At 45.1% G+C, this 15,817-nt stretch overlaps 1 protein-coding gene across 4 annotated transcripts in view; it reads right to left on the bottom strand.

Moving 5' to 3' along the window:
- Window positions 1-1,293: 1,293 nt before the first annotated feature.
- NCAPH (non-SMC condensin I complex subunit H) overlaps window positions 1,294-15,817 on the bottom strand; it is a 35,900-nt gene continuing 21,376 nt past the window's right edge. For 3 of the 4 annotated variants that reach the window (XM_028132615.2, XM_054728432.1, XM_028132616.2), the window contains exons 13-18: window positions 10,473-10,583; window positions 9,183-9,362; window positions 8,058-8,168; window positions 5,374-5,465; window positions 4,920-4,995; window positions 1,359-1,852 (exon numbers count right to left, since the gene is read on the bottom strand). In XM_028132615.2, coding sequence (XP_027988416.2) covers window positions 1,793-1,852; window positions 4,920-4,995; window positions 5,374-5,465; window positions 8,058-8,168; window positions 9,183-9,362; window positions 10,473-10,583 — 630 coding nt within the window. In that variant the 3' untranslated portion in view covers window positions 1,359-1,792. Of the gene's footprint in view, window positions 1,853-4,919; window positions 4,996-5,373; window positions 5,466-8,057; window positions 8,169-9,182; window positions 9,363-10,472; window positions 10,584-15,817 lie in introns of all 4 variants that reach the window. The other variant, XM_008156489.3, reaches the window with a different exon arrangement.

Raw genomic sequence — 15,817 nt, 5'->3', positions numbered from 1 at the left:
GGGTAATACAGGGTGGGGCGGAAGTAGGTTTACGGTTGTATGCCGAAGTTCATTTTTGTATTATTATTTATTAACTAGAGGCTCTGTGCACGAAATTCATGCACTCGGGGGAGGGAGGGGGAGGGGTCCCTCAGCACAGCCTGCGCCCTCTTGCAGTCCGGGAGCCCTTGGGGGAGTGGGCCTAAGCCGGCAGTCAGACATCCTTAGCACTGCCTTGGAGGTGGGAGAGGCTCCCGCCACCGCCGCTGCACTCACCAGCTGTAAGCTCAACTTCTGGCACACTGACCACCAGGAGAGGGCTGCTGAATTGAACATCTGCCCCCTGGTGGTCAGTGCATGTCATATTGACTGGTTGTTCCTCCGTTTGGTTGGTTTGCATATTAGCCTTTTATTATATAGGATTATTGTATTTTTATATGAACAACTGCAAACCTACTGTGTTTAGGACGCAGTCTGGAAAGCCCATTTCTGGGTGTTAGGGATTACTTGTTCTTTTTTTTTTTTTTTTTTTTTTTAATGTATTTTATTGATTTTTTTACAGAGAGGAAGGGAGAGAGATAGAGAGTTAGAAACATCGATCAGCTGCCTCCTGCACACGCCCCACTGGGGATGTGCCCCACAACCAACATACATGCCCTTGACCGGAATCGAACCTGGGACCTTTCAGTCTGCAGGCTGACGCTCTATCCACTGAGCCAAACCAGTTTCGGCGGGATTACTTGTTCTTTATTGTGTGTGGACTTTGGCTTAGAAGCAAGTTATTATCAAGAGTACTCGACAATTAGACTTCACGACTTCTGACCTAGCATCCAAAACCTCTATTTACCCAATGAATGGTGACCGAATGCTCTGGCAGAGACCAGGACTGCCAAGGACAGGGCCACCCGGATCCACACCTACAAAGCACTGAGTCTGTGGTCTGAGCAGCATATAGCAGAGAAGCTACAAAGGAAGACCCCAGAAGCAATTTCCTGGTTCAGGGCCAAGCTCCTGATGGTCAGCTGCCCTTCCTTATGCAGGTTCTTTGAACTTTGTGTCCTGCTTCTCCTCCAGCAAATGGAGCGATACCAGCATGCTCCTCACAATGATGCTGAGAAGGCTAATGAAGTCAGCAAGCCACAGACAGGAGCCAGCCATGGCTACTGCCATCATTCTGCAGCAGAAATCATAGGCCGCATGGATGCCATCTCACAATCTGGGTCATCTCACAATTTCTGGCCCCCCCACCCCTCCCGCCGCCACCAGACAAAACATTGCAGCACCTCCTTAGGCGGCTCTTGCCTCACGCTGACACATGGGTATCCTGTCTAGCTACAAAGATGGCACCCCCTTGAGTGTAAAGACCAGGTCAATACTTATCTAATGGGTACTCAAATATTTTACCAAGCTTGTTAGAATTTTATTTTTAAGCATTATATATACATTTATAAGGGCACGTGACATTTTATGTACATGAATTAGGTAGCTGGCAAAGGACCACATATGCCTCCTCTTCTACAAAAGAGTGGGCAGAACAACAGATCCATTTAGGAGACTAAGTCTACGCACAAATACAGAGAATGCATGTAGGTCTCAGAAACATACTCTCACCCTCTCCTCCCGCCTAGGGGTCGTAGGGCAGAAAGCTCTAATCAAGGGCGAGCTTCCAGTAGTTTCCCAGACTGAGAGGGACAGGAGGGAAGAGCGACAGGCAAATGGGGACCTTGCCCCGAGCCCCACATTGTAGCATCCAGTGGAGATGTCCTGGTCACTGAAGTGATGAGCCCCCGCCTGCTGACTTCTCCCGGGGAACTCAATCCCCTTGCCTCACGAGAACGTCTGAAAGATCCTCGGTTCCTTCCAGCTTTAGATTCTGAAAGAGGACAAACACACATGGACTCTGATGCACCAAGAATTAAAGGATCGCAAAGCAAATCCTAACTGAGGAAACAAAGAATGAGGTTTGTCCCATGATTATAAGTGAAATTATCACGGCAAATAGAATTTGCATGAAAGCTGGTTCCAAATTCTTGCCAATCGCAGGGGGAAAAAGCAGAGAGCGCGCCTTCTCCGGCTCTGGTTCTCACAACCATCTCTGTGTTCAGGCCCAAGAGCTAGGCTATCTGTCCTGAAGGAAGGAGTGGATGGGAGGCTACTAGGAGCCACAGTGCGTTTACTAACCTGTCCATATGTGCCCTCTCCAGGCTCTCCTCCCCCACCCCAAACCCCATCCCTTAGTGATGGCTACACATCAGTTCTCCCCCTCATCTCTCTGCAGGCCTTTTCCCACCTCCCAATTCTTCCCCACTCTCTCAGCCCACTTCTCCACCAACCCCAGGCAACCACTCCCCCAGGACGAAAGCACTGTCAGAGTCCTTCTTGCCTAACCTCACTCACCCCTCCCTCACTCGGCACTGGAGGGAGATAAGGTATGTTATGCCAAGAATCCACCCTAGTCTAGCATTAGCATACACTCCCAGACTGCTAACGATGGAAAGCTCAGATCATGCCTCCCAGGTATGATGTCTGCAGCTTGGGGTCCAGAAGTTGCTTAGGCGTGGCTGACCAGTGACACACTGCTGGCAATCACGAAGGCAGAGGGCCCAGCATCCATCGTGGGTCAACCTAAGCCCCATCACACTGTATATGAGGGGCTTGTTACCAGCGTTCAGATCGAAGGGAAAGACTGGGAGAAGAAAGGCCAGAAAATGTGGGGAGATTTCTCTTGGTGGCTCCAAGCTGAGTCATCAAACATAGATCCCTGAAGATTTTTTGTTACTGTCAGGGCCACTGTTACGTCATCTCTCACATAGCCCAAAGCCAGGCCCCAGTTATGGCCTCAGTGCTCAGCCCAAGAGGTCATGGTGTGGGCCTACCTCCCCATCCTTCAGATGCTGAGGCCTGGACCCCTTATAGAGACTTGGTCAGAGCCCAAGGAACAAAGCCGCACTGCCACTGGGAAGGCAGCGCTGGAGCCTGGGCCTCGCCGACCTGCTCTGCAGTGTCTACTTGGTCCCAGGCTACTTGGGAGGCGAGTGAGGGCACAACTGCTCTCAGAGGAAGAGGCAGGCCTCTGAGGAGGCGCACAGCCCGGGCGCTCTGCTTCTCAGACTGGGGCTTTGGAGGTGCCCACCTTTCAGGCGCCCGTGTGTGCTAGGACCAGCACCTCTGTCCATGAGGACAATGGGAGATCCCAGGCCTCCCCAGGAGAGCTCAACAGCGACCCTTCCGAGTGTCAGACAGAGGGTGGATGGCGCATCTTCCTCTTCAGATGGGGAGTCCTCAAAGCCCTTTGTGGATTTCTTGTCAGGACAATATAGCTTTTTATTCATTTTTTTTTTCTTAGTCATTCTTTCCTCTTGTAGTTGGCTTCTGAGTTCAGACACCTTGGATGTGTCAGGACTCACACAGAGACCTTCTCGCTAGGAGACCTGGCTCCCACACCTTCCTCCGAGCAGGACCCTACAGCAGCTGTGAACTGTGCTCCTGGGTCACTGCTTATCTAAAGTTGGCTTTGATGCACAACTGCTCACTCTCAGGAGCAAGGCTGGCTTATTCTGTTCTGGCTCAGGTGTTGCCCAGCCTGGAGGTTACAGGCCCAGTGGTCACCCCACAGTTGGACACATGCAGCACGAGGCTCTGTCTCCATGGCTCTTTTACATCAATTCCCTACCCAAAATCAGAACTAGCTTCTGCCAAATGGACTGTGTCTTCAGTGAGGTCATGAGCTTACAAGATGGCAAAAGAAGTGGTCCCTGGTTCCCAGGGCTAGGTCCACTGGGATTGGCTGGAGGCTGTGCTACACAGGCTGCCCTATAGGGAGCATTCCCTCCTTGGGGCCTGTCAGTCCAAAGCAAAGGCAGGCCTGGGAAACTGAGCCGGTCATCACTGCTCCTGATGTCATTAAAGGTCAGAGGTCAGACACTAGCACATAGTAATCCCAGGCACTGCTCCCAACACCCCATTTTTTTAAAAAATATATTTTATTGATTTTTTACAGAGAGGAAGGGAGACGGATAGAGAGTTAGAAACATCGATGAGAGAGAAACATCGATCAGCTGCCTCCTGCACACCTCCCACTGGGGATGTGCCCGCAAGCAAGGTACATGCCCTTCACCGGAATCGAACCGGGGACCTTTCAGTCTGCAGGCCGACGCTCTATCCACTGAGCCAAACCAGCTAGGGCCCAACAGCCCATTTTTGCTACTATTCCAATCCAGTCTTATCGATCTTCTCAAGCCACACTTCAGGTGTCATACTCCTCTCCCCTCTCCCTCCCAGGCAGGGCACCTGCCCTAGAAAGGGCTGAGCAGCCACAGTGATGGCATTAGGCATCCCTAACCCCAGTGATACAGCCCAAGCCCAGCCCATGGCCCACTACTCCAAGTACGGAAGTCTGCATTAGGGACCAGTCTGGGGAGACCCACGGACAGCAAGTCTCCAGCAGCACCATACATACAGGGTGCCCCCCTGCAGCATCTACAGGCTTATGAGAGGGTGGGTCACCGCCTGCTCTTTCAATAATCATGCCACAACTGCTCAGCTCTGCTGGCCAGCATCTGACTTCCGGCTGCACTCTGCTCTCCCCTCTTCTCCACCATGTTTCCCGTGTGTCTTGACTTTGGCTCTGATAGGATTTGGCCTTTGAAGCCTTTGACATACAATGATGTAAAAATACTTTATGTTTTCAAGTTGGAAACACACACACATCTAATATTTTCCCATTTGGGTCTTCCTCATTCTTTTTATTGCTAATTACACCTGACGGCCTTTTTCTAAGTTCTTTCTTGGTGCCTGGTCAATCCTCTGGGCTGAGGGTACCACATAGGTCACTGTATGTAAGACATCCATTCTATGAGGGAGCCCAGGCAAGATCTGATAGAAAGTTCAAGCAGGTGGACACAAATAGAGAACACACCCATGCTTACCAGAGCACCTACCTTTTCATTGGCTAGATGCAGGAGACAGGCAAAGGCCAGGGGTATGGAGAGGTTCTGAGCCATGAGGGGCGGCAGGCTGTGAAACAAAGGGCAGCATTTATCTGGGTGACTGCAATTCCAGGAACAAAGGCTCTTTCATCTACATGAATACACATGTCCAATGAATAAACTAACGAGAAACAAAGAATTATTTCAGATGCATTTTTATAAGCAGGTTTTTCCAGTTTTTTTAATCTGGAAATAAAATTTATCTCCTGTTTCATTCCAGTCACTAGTGCAGAAAAATGCCTTTTGAAAGTTAGTCTATATTAACTCACTTATCAATGCAGAGAAGAAACAGAAAATCGGCTAGAGTGTTAGAACAGTGTGTGGAGGGTCCGTCACACTTAACAGTTTGGGCAGGGGCAAAGCTCAGAGGAGACGCCAGCCCCCGGAGAGCTGGCACACACCGCACCTCTTCTGCAAGTCCCATGTGAGCCTGCTGAGCATTTTCTTGTCAGCCACCTCCACCGGGTCCCCTTCTTTTGCAGTCTCAGTGTGGTTTGTCTAAGAGAAGAAGGATGTTCACAGATCAGACACCTGGGCCAGGTTCACTTTTGAGAGAGCAACATAAATTTACAAAGTTCTATCTCCAAAAAGAAAGTCTGAATAAAACCGAAACAATTTCTTAGCCACATTTTCTTTCTTTTTTAAAAAATATATTTTGATTTTTTTACAGAGAGGAAGGGAGAGGGATAGAGAGTCAGAGACATTGATGGGAGAGAAACATCAATCAGCTGCCTCTTGCACACCTCCTACTGGGGATGTGCCCGCAACCCAGGTACATGCCCTTGAACGGAATCGAACCTGGGACCCTTCAGTCTGCAGGCCGATGCTCTATCCACTGAGCCAAACCGGTTAGGGCTCTTAGCCACATTTTCAAGGGAAAGGACCCATAAAGGGATCCAGTGCCTCAGCCCTAGACAGTTTTTGGTAAATGTGATGTTGATTGCCAGTGGAATTCAAGAAAGGAAAAACTGCAAAGAAAAGCAAGAAAAAAATAATAAAATAACAAAAAGCCATGATTATTTATAGCTTCAATTGGACCACACAGTCAAGGGCAATACAGAATCCATTATCTAAAAGTAGACTTAAGCTTTCCACTTAAAACACACACACCACACCACACACACACACACACACACACACACACACACACACACACACACACCTGCCTCCTTACTAGCAGGCAAGCAGTTATAAAAGGATATTATGGCTGGTATTTGCATTAAAAAAAACCTCAGAATATGGCTCTAGCCGGTTTGCTCAGTGATTAGAGCATTGGCCCATGGACTGAAGGGTTACAGGTTCAATTCTGGTCAAGGGCACGTACCTGGGTTACAGACTGGATCCCTGACCCCAATCAGGGCATGTGTGGAAGGCAACCAATCAATGTGTCTCTCTCTCTCACATCAATGTTTCTCTCTCTCCATCTTTTTACCTCCCTTCCACTCCTCCTAAAAGTCAATAGAAAAAATAAAATAAAATAAAAATCAACAGAAAAATATCCTCAGGTGAAGATTAACAACAACAATTTAAAAAAAAAACACCCTCAGAATGTGTACATGATGAGGTGGTGGTGGGGAGTGGAGGACAGAACTGACTATAGGTAAAATACTAATAAATTTTAGAAGCAAACGTTCACTAAACTTTCTATATTCTATTTTTAAATCTGTTTGAATATTTCTATAATAAAAGGTGTGTTGTGTTTTGTTTTTTGGTTTTTTTTTTATAAAAACACAACAACATGCCGAAACCGGTTTGGCTCAGTGGATAGAGCGTCGACCTGCGGACTCAAGGGTCCCAGGTTCAATTCCGGTCAAGGGCATGTACCTTGGTTGCGGGCACATCCCCAGTAGGGGGTGTGCAAGAGGCAGCTGATCGATGTTTCTCTCTCATCGATGTTTCTAACTCTCTATCCCTCTCTCTTCCTCTCTGTAACAAATCAATAAAATATATTTAAAAAATAAAAAATAAAAACACAACAACAAATCTTTAATTAACCAGAATCCCTGGAGGACTTTGAGTCATTGAGACTCAAAGGTTAAAGCAGAACCCCCTTCTTACTTTTTTGTTTGTTTGTTAATTCTCACTAGAGGATATTTTTTCCATTGATTTTACAGAGAGGGAGGGGATGGGGAAATAGGAGAGATGAGAGAGAAACATCTATGTGAGAGCCACATTAATTTGTTGCCTCCCACACAAGCCGCAACTGGGACGAGGAACCTGCAACCCAGGTGGGTGCCCTTAATTGGAATCGAGTCCACGATCCTCTGTTCACAGGCCAATGCTCTAACCACGCTGGCCAGGAACTCCCTTCCTACTTTTCAGAAAGCACATTTCTCTGATGTTCACATCCCATTCCATTTTAGTTGATAAAACTTCATAAACATGACAGAAGTTTTATCTGATACCCAAGACTACACAGCTCAGGGTCCTCAATCAAAGCATAATTTTCACTTCTCAGCCAGCAGAGAAGTACAAAAAAAATAAATAAATAAAGGGCGGACTTTGGAAAGCTCAGAACACCCCTGAGCAGAGAGGTCTGAAAGGGGAGACGGAAGGTTCTAGTTAGTGGAGAGTTCCATTCAGTTAGAGCGTGTTAATCAATGTTTCACCTTGCTCAGGAGAAAGACATTATTTGACAGCATTTTTTTTTTTAACTTTGTTACTTAGAATATATTTCTCAAACAAGAATTATTAGATCAAAGGGCTTAAAACTTTACAGCACCTGAGATGTCAGAATTTGCTCTCCAGAAGGGACATTCATCAACTTAAATTGTACCAGCAGTGAATCCATTTAACTACCAAGCTGCTATTTGAAAGCAAGATAAACATCCTTTCGTGGCTTGGCGTTATGATCAACAGCAAGGCTGAGTAATGTCCCATGTTACTATCTCTATCACCTTGTATGTGACCTGTTCACACCCTCGGTTCACTTCTCAGGTGTGATGCCATCCTGGTGCTTTTGAGTGATGAATTCTGTGTTGGCACTCTGGATCCTGGAGCCCTGGATACCGGCAGCTACCCAACCACCACCCCCACCGGGCGCCTAGAAGTAGTGGAGCCCTTCACCCCAGCACCTCCATGCCTGCTAACCTCCGCGTCCACTTGTGGGAAGTCCGTCAGCAAACTCCACATGCTCTGCTTCAACTTCTTCATGTCCATCTTTTTGGCAGTCTTGGCATAATGAATTTCAATTTTATTTACCTGAAATAGGTATGTGACAAAAGTAAAACTAAGCAGAAGAAAGAGGCATTACCATCAACACACTGTAAAATGAGTCAGGAATTCAAGTAAAAAAGAATCCCGTTTAAACTACAGAGTTAGAGAGCTTTCTTTGGACATATTAAAATAGAGTCCTTCACTTCAACCTAATTTCTTCTTGCTCAAATATGACATTGGCCAACCTGGAACTCCAGTGTAAGAGAGAGAATCTCATAAACAATATGTTCCAAAATAATGTATACACACTTTTAATGATTACCAAGTGTTTACTAACATACACTTCATTTTCAACATTTAAAAGAATCTACAGAAATGAATACTTTTTTTGTCAATGCCTGTTTTCAAACTGATGACCATTCTGATCCTGGCACTGCTGCTAACGTGAAGCAATGGAATCACAAACATTAAGAATAATTTCATTTGGTATTTGTGTGCCCTCAATCATCCACTGTTTGGTGCCGTAAACTTTATATTTTATGTATCCCCATAAAAAATAATGTCCAGTGACACTTTGTTCAAAGCTTAGTCTGGCTTCACCCATTATTTCAAATTAGTTAAACCTGAAAAGGAGTAAAAATTAAGTTATCATATTTGGGGGACACCCTATTGATGAGCCTATCATCTGCTAAGAAACAGACAAATGCTTAATGCAGGTATTTTAATATGAACTGAACCAGGCCAAGATTTTCCAGAGCCAAACAGCCTCAGCCAGTTGGCACAGAAACCCACTCCCTCTGCCCACAGCCTTCGTTCACAAACTTCATGTGACTGGTTTGCCACATGCAGTATATCATGACTTTAGGAGAGATGGCTTGTTCGGCAAATCCAATGGATTTCATCCCCACCGTCCTATTTAAGAATCAGCCACTTAGATAGCAATGGCTTAAAATAAAAAAGAAAAAACTCAAGCTCAGACCAATGTGACTCTCATTCAGGAAGCAAATGACACAGATCTCAGGAGAACACCAGGAAATAGAATCCACGTTCCATCTTTACCTTCTGAGGCTCAGCTACCAGGTTTGACTCTCCGTAACGAGTGATGTCTGATCCTTGGATGTCAGGTGGGTCATCCTCCTGTGTTGTCTTAGGCGAATGGCAAGGATACGCTGAGAGGTCAGAGGTCGCATTTGGTCCCACAAATAAGTCACCCGAATCTTCATAATCACTGTCAGCAGCCTGCACAAGGAAACAACTCTTTAACTTCTGCAGAATCTGTGGGAGGGGCTTAGAGATATCCCTGAAAGAGAGTCCCGGTTTATACAGCAAGAGCAGAGGGTTCGTTACACTAAGTCAGCTGAGGTGGACTTCAAGGTACCTCTAGTTATCCTCCTGTGGTACATAAACCCTACGAGGGAGACATGTTAGTAACTACGACTGTGGAATGAGAGTTAAAAGGAATACAGTCATCACAACATGACTTGTAACAAATTTAGGGTTTCATTTTACAGAAAGCATTCCTGAAATGGGGTGACCTGTCAGCAGGCCAGAGCAAGGGTCCTGCTGGGAGCCTGTGAGAAAGTCAGTGCTAGCCGAGCCCAGCAGCAATAGATCAGCTCTCTGGGTGGGGCCCAGGAATGGTTTAATTAGCTCTCCCTGGGGCTCTTAAACACAATGAAAGTTGGTCAAGAGGTCAATCTGAATTTCCACTAAAATATAAAAACCCAACTCTTATCCACGTAAGAAAACAAGGTGAATAAACTATCCTTCCAATTCTTTTCCCTCTCCCCACATGCAGCCTAGTGTTCCCCCATTGCAGTCATTTCCATGTGTGTCTAAGTAGCAGACTCACAGGATGAACACTGACATTATCTAGTCCACAGACCTACAGAAAGGAGCAGCTAATACAGAACCAACTGTGAGACCAACATCAGAGCTACAGCCTGGTCTCCCGAGGCCCACCATGAACTTTTTCCCCTGTTAGCACCCGGCATCTTCTCATGTCTATAAGTTTTGTCTTCCTGGCCAAAATATCGGCTCCTAAGAACAGTGTTTTCTTTTAAAATCCCAAAATAGCTAATACAAGTACTTTGCAAATGCCAACAACTCAGTGTACACATTGACTGGGTTACTGGAGCGGTCCACTTTTCTGAAAACAGGGCTAACAGTAAGGCAGGCTGGGTTCTGGCTGTGTCCTCAGCTCTGCTCAGCTCTCTGATGCCTGGGGCAGGGCAGGCATCCGAAAACCTCCACCTGATTAAAACCCTACAGCCTCCGACATATGGCAGGGGCAATGGGAGCAGGAAGATAGACTGTGGTTCTTGGAAGAGGATAGCTCTTTGCCTTTACCTGTAATCCAGGGCAGAAGTTGGATGTGTCATTAGGGTTATTATAGTCATAGTCTCCAATTTCTTCATAATGCTCAGTCCCCGTCTTCTGGCCTCGGGCGATCCTAAGTATCTATAATGCAGAAAAGAAAAACTGCAGAAAGCAATTTCTAGAAAAGCAACCACTCAACTGGATCCCTATGTTCAATCTCCTAGAATTTAGTTATGAGGGCCCTCAGAAGTCATCTAATCCAACCAACTTTCCAATTGCACAACTCCATTCTAGAGCAAGCCTAGCTAGTAAGGCTCAGAGCCTCCATCAATCCCAAATAAAAGAGCAGCTAGTGTGAAATGAGGTCTGTACACAACTTTATTTGAAAAGGGGTTTCTTCACTAAAATCAAGACTGCCTATAGCTATCTGAAAAGAAGTCAACTTTTTGCTGCTTGCACAATTCTGATAGAAAACTCACTCACTCACTGCTTCAATGAGGCAATGGCTGTTCCCCACAGAACTACAGGGAGAAATGCCAGCTCTTCTCCGTCATTACATCCAGGGTCCTTGTCCTGCCTTCCAGAACCTCACAGGTCAGGTCTGACCGCCCCCCCCCCCCTTTTTTTTGTTTGTTAATCCTCACCTGAGGATATTTTTTCCATTGCTTTTCAGAGAGTAGAAGGGAGATAGAGAGGGAGGAAGGGAGAGAAATATTGATGTGAGAGACACATGGACTGGCTGCCTCCTGCACATGCCCTGACCGGCGAACCTGAAACTGAGGTACGTTCCCTTTACCAGGAATTGAACCTGAGACCCTTCGGTGTGCAGGAGGACGCTCTAACCACTGAACACACTGGTCAGGGCTGCCTCTTTGGGGAGTGCCTGCTAACCACAGCCCTTCAGATATTTGCAGGCCCTTAAACCAGTGATTTTCACCTGGGGTGTGTGTCTTTGGGCTAAAGAAATGGTATTAAAGCTGTGTAGAGTTTACAAAAGCACAATGAGTATTTTAATGTAACTAAATACTCCAAAAGCAGTGCCCACAACTCAATGTTCTTGTAATACAAATCTCAAAATAATATTACACAAAAAGGGTACACAACTCTTCATGTATTGGCTGGCAGCTATTAGAATCCCCCATTAAGATATTAAACTGGATGGCTAGTTGATCTGTGGATTCTCTAGGTAAATAGAGCATTTACTAGTCCAGCATTCACTTTCCACTGTTGAAAAGTCGTTTTCCTAGTGTAGTGTTGTTGGAAGGGTGAGGGGATACACTGCCCCTGTGACTGCAGCCCTGGTACACATGGGGCATTTGTTCCTTGGATAATCATAAGCAACTCAAGGCTGAGCCAGGCCTCGTGGACGAGCTCCATCATCTTCCTTCAGCTCCCAGCAGCCTGGCTCTACCTCAGGGCTGTTTTCTGAGTGGGGAACTTGCTGCTGACATCTAATCAATATGCACAGTAGCCATAGTTGCTATGACTGCTGCAACTTTGTATTTTTCTGCACTTCTTTCTTTTTTTAAAAGTGAGGTATAATCCTATCTAATAAAAGAATAATATGCAAATTGACCGTCACTCCAACACACAAGATGACTGCCCCCATGTGGACATAAGATGGCCACCACAAGATGGCCAGCAGGGGAGGGCAGTTGGAGGGACCAGGCCTGCAAGGGAGGGCAGTTGTGGGTGATCAGGTCAGCAGGGGAGAGCAGCTGGGAGCGACCAGACCTGCAAGGGAGGGCAATTAGGGGTGTCCAGGCCTGCTGGGGAGGGCAGTTAGGGGCAAACAGGCTGGCAGGGGAGTGGTTAGGGGGTGATCAGGCTGGCAGGCAGAAGTTGTTAGGGGCAATCAGGAAGGCAGGCAGGCGAGCAGTTGGGAGCCAGCAGTCCTGTATTGTGAGGGATGTCCGACTGCCCGTTTAGGCCCGATCCCGGTAGGATCGGGCCTAAACGGGCAGTTGGACATTCCTTGAGGGGTCCCAGATTGGAGAGAGTGCAGGCTGGGCTGAGGGACACCCCCCACCCCCTGTGTATGAATTTCGTGCACTGAGCCTCTAGTCTATACATATAAAGGCTAATATGTTTGGAAGTGTTCCTTTTTCTTGGATTTTTTTGGAATAGTTTGAGGAGGATGGGTGTTAGTTCTTCTTTGAGTGTTTGGTAAAACTTCCCTGTGAAGCCATCTGGACCTGGGCTTTTGATTGCTGGGAGTTTTTTGATTACTGCTTCTGTTTCATCAGTTGTTATTGCCCCATTCAGGTTTTCTGATTCTTCCTGATTCAGTTTTGGAAGATTGTATTTTTTTTAGAAATGTGTCCATTTCATTCAGGTTGTCCAGCTTGTTGGCATATAGTTGTTTATAGTGTTTTCTTACAACCCTTTGTATTTCTGTGATGTCAGTTGTTACTTCACCGCTTTAGTTTCTGATTATTTGGCTCCTCTCTGTTTCTTGAAGAGTTTGGCTAACAGTTCATCAATCTTGTTTATCTTTTCAAAGAAACAGCTTTTGGTTTCATTGATATTTCTTGGCATTTTTTTAAGCCTCTTTGTCATTTATTTCTGCTCTAATCTTTATTATTTTCTTCTTTCTACTTACTCTGGGATTTTCTTTTTTTAAATATATATTTTATTTGATTTCAGACAGGAAGGGAGAAGGAGAGACAGAGAAGAGAGAGACAGTGAGAGCTTTATATGTATCACACATGCGCGAGTCAACTTAGCCTTTTATAGATATAGAATAAACTTGCTTAACTAGACCTTTCTGATTTAGCTAAACTTTTTCCAGCCGAGTGAAGCACCCCAAATTCTCTTTCAGGTAATTGTCAGCAACACAGCAGTAAATATCAACACAAAGCTAATTATTATTGTAGATCACACAGGGAGAACAAAGGGTGAAATATTTAACTATAGTAGTGTTTGACTATATTCTGCGCAGTGAGAAAACCTAAACTCATTTTCAAGGTCCACCATTTCTTAATTCTTTTCAGTCAGGTCAAGTTTCTAAATCTCCGTTTTCCAGCTAATGAAAAGAAAATAGGATTCCACCGAGTTTCCTATCTATCTACTCCAGAACTTCTGTGAGGATCAAATGAGATGAGGCACAGGAAAATGCTTCACAGAAATTTGGTTCAAGTATGAAATGTTTCCACCTGGCTATAAAACAAGTTGTGTACCTGGGCTGAAGAAACTGCATGGAGGCTCTTCGTTGCTAGGGAGAGGAAGCCAGGCATTGCTATGTGATGTTATTACCCGGCGCCCACAGCAACCATTTCTGGGCTGGGCTGGGCTGTGGGCTGCATTTTGCGCCATGGGGTCTCGGCAGCATTGGCTGCAATTTGGTGGGCTATCACTCCGGGTTGGTGGCGGGGTCTGTGTCCCACTTGGGAGAAGCCGAGTGTTGCTTTGTGGGCACCAGGTCCATTTCTCTGTAAATGGCCAGTGTGTGTCACAGCAGCTCCTGCATCTGCCCCCTGCTCAGTGCGCATATTAGCAACCGGTTGGACACTTAGCATATTAGCCTTTTATATAGATAGTACTGGAAGTCCTAGCCACAGCAATCAGACAAGAAAAATAAATAAAAGGCATTTAAATTGGAAAGAAGGCTTCATTATTTGAAGATGACATGATATTGTACATAGAAAACCCTAAAGACTCCACCAAAAAACTACTAAATTTAATGACTGAATTTGGCAATGTAGCAGGATACAAAAATCAACACCCAGAGATCGATGGCATTTTTAAACACCGATAATAAATTCTCAGAAAGAGAAACTAAATAAACAATCCATTTACCATTGCAACAAAAAAAATTAAGATACTTAGGAATAAACTTAACAAGGAGGTAAAAGACTTGTACTAGGAAAACTACAGGACATTGAAAAAAGAGATAGAGGAAGACATAAACAAGTGAAAGAATATACCGTGCTCATGGTTTAGTAGAATTAACATCATTAAAATGTCCTTACTAACCAAGGCAATCTACAGATTCAATGCAATCCCTATTAAAATACCAACATATTTCACAGATCTAGAACAAAACTCCAAAAATTTATATGGGACCAAAAAAGACCCCGAATAGCCACAGCAATCTTGGGAAAGAAGAACAAAGTTGGAGGGATCAGAATGCAGATATCAAGTTATACTACAAAGCCACTGTTCTGAAAAGGGTTAATTTCCAAAATTTATAAGGAACTCATACAACTTCACAAACAATCCAATTTAAAAATGGGCAAAGAACTTAAATACTTCTGAAAAGCAGATATACAGATGGCTGAGACATGAAAAAATGCTCAGTCACTGATCATCAGAGAGATGCAAATTAAAATGACCATGAGGTTATCACCTCACACATGTCAGAATGGCTACTATCAACAAATCAATAAGTGACAAGTGCTGATAAGGATGTGGAGAAAAGGGAACCCTAGTATACTGCTAGTGGGGTGCAGCCATTATGGAAAACAGTATGGAGTTTCCTCAAAAAATTAAATATTGGAACTGCCATTTGACCCAGTGATCCCACTTCTAGCAATATATCCTAAGAGAACCAAAAAAACAATTAGAAAGAATATATGCACTCCTATGTTCATAGCAGTGCAATTTACAATAGATAAGATCTGGAAACAGCCCAAGTACCGATCAGTAGATGAGAGGATAAAAGTGTTGGTACATTTACACCATGGAATACTATGCAACAGTAAAAAAAGAAGTATCTCTTACCCTTTGAGACAGCATGGAGAGACCTGGAAAGTATTATGCTAAGCGAAGTAAGGTAGTCAGAGAAAGACAAGTATCACATGATCTCACTCATACGTGGAATCTGATGAACAAAATCAATCCAGAGACATAGAAGCATCTCAGATGGAAGGTGGGGGTGTGTGGGTGGGTAGGAAGGGATCAACCAAAGAACTTATATGCATTTATGTATAATCCATGGACACAGACAATAGGGTAGTGAAGGCCTGGGGTGGGAGATGGGGCGGACTAGAAAGGGTCAATGGAGGAAAAAAGGGGACGTATGTAATATTTTCAACAATAAACATTTAAGGAAAAAGCCGAAACCGGTTTGGCTCAGTGGATAGAGCGTCAGCCTGTGGACTGGAGGGTCCCAGGTTCGATTCCAGTCAAGGGCATGTACCGTGGTTGCAGGCACATCCCCGGTGAGGGGTGTGCAGGAGGCAGCTGATCGATGTTTCTCTCTCATCAATGTTTCTGGCTCTCTATCCCTCTCCCTTCCTCTCTGTAAAAGATCAATAAAATATATATATAAAACAAACAAACAAACAAACAAAAAAAACGACCCTGTCAAGGAACAGGCAAAATAAGGAAGAGAAACTGTAGACTGCACATTTGATACCAAAGATTAAATAAAA

This window comes from Eptesicus fuscus, chromosome 16 (assembly GCF_027574615.1).
Source record: "Eptesicus fuscus isolate TK198812 chromosome 16, DD_ASM_mEF_20220401, whole genome shotgun sequence".
Taxonomy (NCBI): Eukaryota; Metazoa; Chordata; class Mammalia; order Chiroptera; family Vespertilionidae; genus Eptesicus; species Eptesicus fuscus.
The sequence above is the reverse complement of the archived record's forward strand: the minus strand, read 5'-3'. Positions and strand labels throughout refer to the sequence as shown.